Source organism: Anomaloglossus baeobatrachus, chromosome 11, assembly GCF_048569485.1.
Source record: "Anomaloglossus baeobatrachus isolate aAnoBae1 chromosome 11, aAnoBae1.hap1, whole genome shotgun sequence".
Classification (NCBI taxonomy): Eukaryota; Metazoa; Chordata; class Amphibia; order Anura; family Aromobatidae; genus Anomaloglossus; species Anomaloglossus baeobatrachus.
In genome coordinates this window covers 17,791,879-17,802,768 of record NC_134363.1, presented here as the reverse complement: position 1 = coordinate 17,802,768, position 10,890 = coordinate 17,791,879, and the positions used below count along the sequence as shown (strand labels likewise).

The following is a 10,890-nucleotide window of genomic DNA, read 5'->3' as shown; positions in this document are numbered from 1 at the left end:
TCCTATTTAACTGCTGGAATCCCCTTTTATCCACTTGCAGTGAGTGCCACCCTGGTCCTTAGTATTGTCTTTAGAAGGAATAAGTCCTGTGTCGTCCTTTGTATTGGCCAAACATGAATTTTATACATATAAATGAGCTAAACAAATCCAACATTTTAAACTTCTCATCATACGGGCGGCCTCCATTCCTTGTAGTAGTCTTGTTACCCCGCCTTTGAATTGACTAACTTCTTAATATGGATGGTTCTGATTTGCATGCAATGCTCTTCTGCAGAGCCGATGCTCTGTTGTTGTATTGAGCTCGGTGGTTGGGTTGTTTTCCAACATAAAGTCCCTGCATTGGTGCTGGGAGGGGCCTGTTCACTGACACGCCATTCTTATTATGGTTGTTCTGCTTCATTAGGGAGCAACTTCACCTGAAACACCACCAGTCATAGTTCCTGTTCCACAGTTTGTGCTTCTGGCTCTCATGAGTGAACTGTTCTGATCTTGTCTCTTTACCCTGGACCTTAGTTACCCTTCTCCACTCATTCCCCTTACTCTGATGTTAACCCCTGGCTCCTGACCTCTGACTCGTATCCTGACCCTCAGCTCTGCTTTCTCCCCTTTGAACTGACATTATGCCCTGGCTCCTGAACTCCGGCTTGTACCCTGACCTTGGCTCCACTCTTTCCCTGTGTTCCATACATTACCCTCCTGGCTCCTGACCTCTAGTTTGACTACTCCTCCATCCACTACTTACTAGTTGTAACAAGTGAAACCTAGTGATTAAGCATCACACTTAATATCCTTTTTAAAGTGTAGAGCCCAAAACTAGATCCCATATTCCAAATGTGGCCTTACAAGTGATTTATAGAGAGGTAACAATACGCTGGGATCACGGGATCTAATCTCTCTTTCTATACACCCTAACCTTTTGTTTACTTTAACAGCTGCTGCCTGACATTGAGTGCTGCTGCTCAGCTTACTTGTAACCGTTATATCCAAGTCTCCTTACATTACATTTATTATGATGTAGGGTCTGGAGAAGCCCAAGAGCACAAAAATGTTCATTCAATTCAGAGAATAACTTACCTAATAATACAAATTTTTCAGGAAACTCTCAATTTTGGCAAACTCAAATTTTGTCAGATCCACTCATCTCTACGTAGGATGACAAGACTATTGAGTGATGTTCTTCCCAACAGCAAAAACCATAATCATTGCTTGATATTGATGCGCTTATTCAATATATAGCCCCTAGATCCCACATCGCAAAGTTAAGAGATAATTAGTTAATAGTTAATAGATGCATTATATATTGTATCCTTTTATTTAATTTGTGATTGACATCAGAAAAAGATCATTATAATCACAGAGGTCTTCTTCCTATTCCTCAATCAGTTTCTTCATTCAAGTCCCTTTTATGATGTGATGGGTAACATTTCACGAGCTTCTGCTTTAGTTCTGCCACCCCAATGGCGCAATCAAAGTTAAATTTGCAGGCGACAGCGTTAATACAACCTTTTAAAGACAATTTAAACTCTCTTCCGCCTGGAAAAAAGAAAACCGACATAATTAGGATAAAGATCTACATATTCCAAATTTTATACACAGTGAAATTCTTGTACTCCAGTTACACACCTGTCCCGGACCTGAGCTCTGTTTTCTATACCCCGATCTCCTAGATGTTCATTTGATCCACATTGGGCATTGCAAGTAGCCTGGCGTGCTCCTATGTAATGAACTCCCTGGGCCTATACAGTCATATGAAAAAGTTTGGGCACCCCTATTTTTGTTAACCTTTTTTCTTTATAACAATTTGGGGGTTTTGCTATTTCAGTTTTATATATCTAATAACTGATGGACTCAGTAATATTTCTGGATTGAAATGAGGTTTTATTGTACTAACAGAAAATGTGCAATCTGCATTTAAACTAAATTTGACAGGTGCATAAGTATGGGCACCTCAACATAAAAGTGACATTAATATTTTGTAGATCCTCCTTTTGCAAAAATCACAGCCTCTAGTCGCTTCCTGTAGCTTTTAATGAGTTCCTGGATCCTGGATGAATGGTAGAAAGGTGGATTATCGGTCTTACGAGCGCTGATGATACACTGGCTCCATTGAAAGTTAGATTATTTTATTATTAAAATATTTTTTATATATAATGTATAGTTCTCCTGTTAAATAATCAATACAACGCGTTTCAGCATAAAAACAATGCTTTCCTCAGGGTGCCGGGGATACTAGGAGGAACCAGCGGTCCTGAATCCCGACATCTCCACTAAAGATTACAACCTAACAGCATTATCATCAAGGATCCAAACCTCCATCCATCTAGAGGATCCATTAAGCCAACACCGAGGTTGTGCGAGGGCGCACAACCTCACCAGGTGAGCAAATTCATACTCTCCCTAATCTAACCTTAGACCATCGGGTACTTGTCATATGCGCTATTTCTTTTTACAGTGGATCCTGGATGAAGGTAGATTTGACCATTCCTGTTTACAAACAATTCCAGTTGAGTTAAGTTTGATGGTCGCCGAGCATGGACAGCACGCTTCAAATCATCCCACAGATGTTCAATGATATTCAGGTCTAAGGACTGGGATGGCCATTCCAGAACATTGTAATTGTTACTCTGCATGAATGCCTGAGTAGATTTGGAGCGTTGCTTTGGATCATTGTCTTGCTGAAATATCCATCCCCTGCATAACTTCAACTTCGTCACTGATTCTTGCACATTATTGTCAAGAATCTGCTGATACTGAGTTGAATCCATGCGACCCTCAACTTTAACAAGATTCCCGGTGCCGGCATTGACCACACAGCCCCAAAGCATGATGGAACCTCCACCAAATTTTACTGTGGGAAGCAAGTGCTTTTCTTGGAATGCCGTGTTTTTTGCCTCCATGAATAACGCCTTTTTGTAGGACCAAACAACTCAATTTTTGTTTCATCAGTCCACAGGACCTTCTTCCAAAATGTAACTGGCTTGCCCAAATGTGCTTTTGCATACCTCAGGTGACTCTGTTTGTGGCGTGCTTGCAGAAATGGATTCTTTCGCATCACTCTCCCATACAGCTTTTCCTTGTGCAACGTGCGCTGTATTGTTGACCGATGCACATTGACACCATCTGCAGCAAGATGAAGCTGCAGGTCTTTGGAGGTGGTCTGTGGATTGTCCTTGACTGTTCTCACCATTCTTCTTCTCTGCCTTTCTGATATTTTTCTTGGCCTGCCACTTCTGGGCTTAACAAGAACTGTACCTGTGTTCTTCCATTTCCTTACTATGTTCCTCACAGTGGAAACTGACAGTTTAAATCTCTGAGACAACATTTTGTATCCTTCCCCTGAACTATGTTGAATAATCTTTGTTTTCAGATCATTTGAGAGTTGTTTTGAGGAGCCCATGATGCCACTCTTCATAGGAGGTTTCAAATAGGAGAACTACTTGCAAGTGGCCACCTTAAATACCTTTTCTCATGATTGGATACACCTGCCTATGAAGTTCAAAGCTCTGAGGTTACAAAACCAATTTAGTGCTTTAGTAAGTCAGTAAAAAGTAGTTAGGAGGGTTCAAATCAAGAAATTGATAAGGGTGCCCATACTTTTGCACCGGTCAAATTTTGTTTAAATGCGGATTGCACATTTTCTGTTAGTACAATAAACCTCATTTTCAATCCAGAAATATTACTCAGTCCATCAGATATTAGATATATGAAACTGAAATAGCTGCTGCAAAAACCCAAATTGTTATAAAGAAAAAAGGTTAACATTAATAGGGGTGCCCAAACTTATTCATATGACTGTATATAACCTCCCAAAACACACACCTAGTTCTTGGTGTTACGACTGTCTGGTAGACTTTGTTTTCCTGTGCCCAGTTCTTGTTTACAGTCTCTAGGATGACTCCCGGCTGCTTGTGGTTTCCAATCCCTGATTAACCTGTCTGTAGTCTCCGAAACATCTGTTTGTCTGCAGCACTCAGTCCTTCAGTCTCCAGTTTGCCAGCAGCTTTCTGTAAAGCAGGCTTTACACGCTACGATATAACTAACGAGGTGTCGTCGGGGTCACATCGTAAGTGACGCACATCCGGCATCGTTAGTGATATCGTAGCGTGTGACAGCTATGAACGAGCAGAAATACTCACCTTCTCGTTCATCGCTGACACGTCGCTCATTTTCTAAATATCGAACGTCCGGTTGTTCATCGTTCCCGTGGCAGCACACGTCGCTCCCTGTGACACCGCAGGAGCGAGGAACACAATTTACCTGCATCCTGCCGGCAATGCAGAAGGAAGGAGGTGGGCGGGATGTTTACATCCCGCTAATCTCCGCCCCTCCACTTCTATTGGCCGGCCGCTGTGTGACGTCGCTGTGACTCCTAACGTCCCTCCCCTTTCAGGAAGAGGATGTTCGCCGCCCCCAGCGAGGTTGTTTGGAAGGTAAGTACGTGTGACGGGGGTTACAGGATTGTGCGACATGGGCAAGAAATTGCCCGTGCCGCACAAACGATGGGGACGGGTGCGATCGCACAATAAATTGTAACGTGTAAAGCAGGCTTAAGTCTGATACCTGTCTGTGGTCTCCAGTAGAGATGAGCGAATGTAAGGTTCCGTTTTCGAACTGAACACCAAAATTAAAAATCAAGGTTCGGGGTTTGGATGCTGTATGTGCAAACAAAACTTGCGCGAGCAAAACTGTGCTCAGGTACACTTGGTGCTCAGCTGTGTGCAGTGTTTGAATGGCGTACACTGGGGGTAACAAGAGCGTGATCACATGTAGTATGCAACAAAGAAAAAAGTTTGAAAAAGCCCGCCCACCTCCGAAAGTGATCTACTTATGGCTGGCTGCACATGGGCGGAGACTCAAACTGCCAATCAGTGACTTAATCTGGGGTACAGTGTACAACAACAAAAAAAGCTTGAAAAAGCCTGCTCACCCTCCCCCCAGAAGTGATCTGCTTATGGCTGGCCATATGTGGGCAGAGACTCAAACTGCCAATAAGTGACTTGATCTGGGGTTCGGGTCAAGCTTGAACCTGTGAAGCTAGGCTCGTTTGCTGCCAGTGAACCGAACCTCCAAAGGATTTCCTATCTTTAGTCTCCAGGACAAGGCTTCCATGGTATTTATACTTTTTAGCTACTCCGGAGTTTTTCTGCTCCCTTCCAGTGGTCTTCATGATGCCTCCTTTCTGCCTGTGGTCTCCAGAATGTTTTCCTGACTTCCATTTCTACACTTATCTGCCTGCAGTTTCCACTATTGCTACCTACTGGCCTGCGATTTCCAGTATCGCATAATCTGCCTGCAGTTTTCATGACATCCACGAGGCTGTTTGTGGCTTCCATTTCCACAGTTACCAGCCTTCAGTTTCCAATATTGCACTACCTGCCTGCGGTTTCCAGCATCAACTAGTTGCCTGTAGTGTCCCGTCGCGGTTCTATCTCTACCCTATGTTCACCCACTTGCTGCATCGATGCCCATAGCTCTTGTGCCCACCCAGAACATGGGATTAGACCCAGTGATTCCCAGTATCAACATGATCTGAATATATCCTTATCAAAAATTGAGAAAATCTGTAATTTTCATGAACTTATCAATAGACCATTTTGTTGCAAAATTTTAAAAATCTATTAAAGAAAAATGATCTCACCTGGATCTTTTGCGTCTGTCCTAAACTCGAAACATCGGTCCATGGATCCAATGCAGTTCATCACCTCGTCACTCTTACATTCATCCATATTTCCCACGCAGTAGGCGGATGGACATGTTGCATTGTTTGGGGTTGGATCTTCTGCAGGAACTATAGAGAAAAAAAACAATTATTGTTCTAATTAAAAAATGTTATTGAGTTATAACTTTAAATATGTGGCTGTCATTTTACTACATTGTTATTGTCAAAAAATTGCAAATGTCTACAATGTAATTATAATTCTAAAAGTTAAATAAAGAAGCAGCAAAACATTTCTCCTTCATGATTTCTAGTTCTTTAACCTACAAAATAAAATAGATCTGTGTATGATTTCCACCTTTAAACAATGTTCCAAATCAAGGACAGAAAACACAGAACCTAAAAACAGAAGGAGATTGAAGCACAGTTTATTGAAACTTTTCAAAACTTTTTATTTACAGTATTTTTCACTTTATAAGACGCACCTGATTATAAGATGCAACCCAAATTTAGAGATAAAATAAGTAAAAAAAAGAAAAGGGGTGATGCTGCAGACGCTGCGGTGGGTGGCGTGCTGGCAGCGGAGGGGGCTGTGCTGGCTGTGGAGGGGGCTGTGCTGGTCGCGATGGGGGCTTTGCTGGCTGTGGTGTGGGCTGGGCTGGCTGTGGAGAGCAGGTGAGTGCCGTGGGTGTCACAAATGCTCTGTCGGCACTGCAGTGCGGGCTTCAAAAAAATGGCGTCCAGAGTTGTAATGTGTGCAGATTGAGATCTCGGCTCAATTACAAGCTGAAATCTTATCTGCACATGGTCCACCTCCAGGCACCATTTTTCTTAAGTCCACTGCTGAGAGATCAATGGGCCAGAGGCGGTGCATACGGAGATGAGATCTTGAGAGAAGCGCTTCATCTGTGCATGTTCTGACTCTGGGCGCCATCATTTGAAGCCCGCACTGCCAACAGAGCATCTTACCTGCTGCACCACCCTGCTTCACAAAGCCCCCACTACAGCCAGCACAGTCCCCACTGCAGCCAGCACAGCCCCCACCGCAGCCAGCACAGCCCCCACCGCAGCCAGCACAGCCCCCACCGCAGCCAGCACAGCCCCCACCGCAGCCAGCACAGCCCCCACCGCAGCCAGCACAGCCCCCACCGCAGCCAGCACAGCCCCCACATCAGCCAGCACAGCCCCCACAGCAGCCAGCACAGCCCCCACCGCAGCAAGCACAGCCCCCACCGCAGCCAGCACAGCCCCCACCGCAGCCAGCACAGCCCCCACCGCAGCCAGCACAGCCCCCACCGCAGCCAGCACAGCCCCCACCGCAGCCAGCACAGCTCCCACTGTAGCCAGCACAGCCCCGACTGCAGCCAGCACAGCACCCTGCCGCGAGCACAACCCCCCTGCAGCCAGCATAGCGTCCACCATAGCCAGCACAGCACATTCTCATTATAAGATGCACCCCTCATTTTCCTCCCAAGTTTTTGGGAGGAAAAGTGCATCTTATAATCCAAAAAGTATACAGTATATAAATCTGAGTTTTGATGCAACAGTTATTAATCTACAATTGTGACCCTTACGATTATATCCATCAGTATTGCATAAGCTCCAATTGCAGCAGTTCATGTGAAATCGATATTCGAGAAGCCCCACTGAAGCTGAACCCACAGCTCCACACATGGTTTCATTGGCACAACCTTTCATTATTGAATTAAACACCCTGCCATCTGGAAAAGAAGAAAGGGGACATCAGAAAACCAGAAACGAGATAATTCTGCAGTCTTGGTAAAGAGAAGATTAGCCTTGTACTCACTGTTATAAGAGTATTGAGAAGCGGTCATACATCGATCTCCAAGGCATTCAATCTCAGACACATTACATGTTGTAGAGTTGGGGGAGAAACCATAATAACACTTAGAGGAAACAGCTGCAAGATAAGGGTGACAATCCAGTCAAATTATACAAGGATGATGAAGAAGAGACATTCAAGTAGTCACTAGTATCATGTTCTTCATAACCAAGCTCAAGAGGTCCGTAAATTGTTTATTGCCAACGTTATTACCTTGTCGTGAATTCTTGACCCATTAATGTCTGATATGTTTTCATAATTTCCTGCCTTCTTAAGAATTGTTCCAAATTTTGTACTGAATTTGTGATGTTTTAATTCTTTCACAACCTAGAATGTAACGGTATGTCCTAAATCATGAAGGGTAGATCACCAACGGCTGCTGCGGTGAGCCGTTGGTGATTCCCACACATGTCTGCTCAAATCAGCAGACATGTGTGCCTCACAGTCGCAGGTGGATCCGCAATCCACCCTTGCCTCTTAACCCCTTAAATTGCACTGTCAAAATGTGATATGACAGCGCGATTCAAAGTGCCGCAGTAGGGAATGCATCTTTCCATGCTGCCATTGTAGGCCCTGTGATGCGATCATGGGGAACCAATGATTGCCATGGTAGCAGTGTCATGTGATGACTCCTGTCGCTATCATAACGTAGTACCTTTTGCAGCCGACAGACCAGCAGCTATAACAAGAAAGAAGCATTTCTCCTGATCAGGATCAGGAGCTCTGATAAAGAGAAATGTATCAGCGATCAGACTGCTGATCCTTATAGTCCCCTAGGGGAAGTAGTAAAATAAAAAAAGGGACAAAAAAAATTGAGAAAAAAACAAAGTTCAAATCACCCCCCTGATCAACCCTTTGAAACTTAGAGTTAAAAAAATAAAAAATATGCATATTTGGTATTGCAGCATTCAGAAATGCTCGATCTATGAAATTATAAAATCAATGAATCTGATTAGTAAATGGCGTAGCAGCAAAAAAATTCAAAACGACAAAATTACGAGTGTTGATCGTTGCACGTTTTGTGCAAAATTCAATAGCAGGTGATCAAAACATACCATTGAAAACGTCAGCTCAAGACACTAAAAAAAATCTATCACTGAACCACATATCCCGAAAAATGAGGACTCTACGGGTGGCGTAAAATGGCGCAAAAGTGCGCCGCTTAAACTTCTGATTTTTTTTAACCCTTTAGATAAAAGTAAACCTATACATGTTTGGTGCTTACAAATTCATACCAAACTGTGGCCTAACACTGACATAACAGTTTTACCATATAGTGAACACGGTGAATAAAATATTCCAAAAACTATTGTGCAATCGCACGGTTTCTGCAATTTTGTTTGCATATGCAATTTTTTTTTGCTGTTTTCCAGTACACTATATGGTAAAACTTAAAGTTCCATTTAAAACTACAAATCATCCCGCAAAAAAACAAGCCCTCATATGGCAATATTCACAGAAAAGTAAAAAAGTTACTGCTCTTGGAAGAAACGGAGGGAAAAAAGAAATCCAAACTAAAAGATGGGGTTAACCTTGTGTTTTTTTCTAAGGTAATCTTTTAGAAGCAAGATGGTTTCCATAAACCCAAACTGGAAATAAAATATTTAGAAATATCTGGTATTTTTCAATTTCCAAAAATGATCTAATGTGTGACACAAATACCAGAATAATACTATGTTTCCAAAACTTTGCACTTAAAAAGCATAAAAAACATTATAACAACCTGCTCTCTGGCCTCCCTTCCAACACTCTTGCACCCCTCCAATCTATCCTGAACTCTGCGGCCCGCCTAATCCACCTCTCCCCTCATTATTCCCCAGCCTCACCTCTCTGCCAATCCCTTCTCTGGCTTCCCATTGCCCAAATAATTCAGTTCAAAACACTAACCATGACCTACAAAGCCATCCACAATCTGTCTCCTCCTTACATCCGTGACCTAGTCTCCTGGTACCTACTTGCACGCAACCTCAGATCCTCACAAGATCTCCTTCTTTACTCCTCTCTTATCTCCTCTTCCCACAATCGTGTACAAGATTTCTCCCGTGTGTCCCCCATACTCTGGAACGCTCTACCACAACATATCAGACTCTCCCTTACAGTGGAAAGCTTCAAGAGGAACCTGAAAACTCACCTCTTCCAACAAGTCTACAACCTACAATAACCCTCAGTCCAGTACACCATTACGCAACCAGCTCTGTCCTCACCTATTGTACCATCAATCATTCCCTGTAGACTGTGAGCCCTCACGGGCAGGGTCCTCTCTCCTCCTGTACCCTCACCCATTCCCTGTAGACTGTGAGCCCTCACAGGCAGGGTCCTCTCTCCTCCTTTACCCTCACCCATTCCCTGTAGTCTATGAGCCCTCACGGGCAGGGTCCTCTCTCCTCCTGTACCCTCACCCATTCCCTGCAGACTGTGAGCCCTCGCAGGCAGGGTCCTCTCTCCCCCTGTACTTTCACTCATTCCTTGTAGACTGTGAGCCCTCACAGGCAGGGTCCTTTCCTCTTGTAGACTGTGAGCCCTCGCGGGCAGGGTCCTCTCTCCTCCTGTACCCTCACCCATTCCTTGTAGACTGTGAGCCCTCATGGGCAGGGTCCTCTCTCCTCCTGTACCCTCACCCATTCCTTGTAGACTGTGAGCCATCACGGGCAGGGTCCTCTCTCCTCCTGTACCCTCACCCATTCCCTGTAGACTGTTAGCCCTCACGGGCAGGGTCCTCTCTCCTCCTGTACCCTCACCCATTCCCTGTAGACTGTGAGCCCTCGTGGGCAGGGTCCTCTCTTCTCCTGTACCAGTCTGTTTTGTACTGTTAATGATTGTTGTACTAGTTCGTATTATACTCTTTTCACTTGTATGGAATTAATGTCGCTATAATAGTAAATAGTAATCATAATAATAATCAGAGTTTTCTGACTGCCCTCAGTGTACAATGTGTATATTTTGTGAAGTGCTACTCAAGTCTTACCTGAGCCGACAAGAGCAGAGATCAGGCAAAGTAAAGCCACCAGGTTCTTCATTGTGGATGATGGGCGGCTTCTCGGATTATCTTCTGCTCGTCCTGTTCTCTGTACACCGGGATCATATAACTACTATTTGCAAAGGTAAAGAACTATTGTATAATAGGATGGTTGCCATTACATCATGGCACATTACAGTTTACAAGTTTCCCTGAAGGATATTTTCCATAATGCAATGTCTATGACAAATTATGAATATTTTCAGAAATCTATCAATTCGAGCTAGCCAGAAAGAGAAGACTTATGTCTCGTTTTCTGGGTAATATTTAACGATCTAAAAATACTTAATAAAATTTATTTACCTTCCCTAAGGAATAGTGAGCGGATATATTTTATATTTGTACATCTGAACATCTGTCATTTAGATCTCACGA

At 43.7% G+C, this 10,890-nt stretch overlaps 1 protein-coding gene across 1 annotated transcript; it reads right to left on the bottom strand.

Moving 5' to 3' along the window:
* Nucleotides 1–1,294: 1,294 nt before the first annotated feature.
* On the bottom strand, nt 1,295–10,599 carry LOC142256425 (uncharacterized). Its single transcript, XM_075328105.1, has 5 exons — nt 10,465–10,599; nt 7,464–7,577; nt 7,231–7,377; nt 5,639–5,788; nt 1,295–1,533 (listed from the first exon to the last, which is right to left on the bottom strand). The coding sequence occupies exons 1-5, from the start codon at nt 10,514–10,516 to the stop codon at nt 1,376–1,378; spliced, it is 621 nt and encodes a 206-aa protein (XP_075184220.1). The 5' UTR covers nt 10,517–10,599; the 3' UTR covers nt 1,295–1,375.
* Nucleotides 10,600–10,890: the final 291 nt, after the last annotated feature.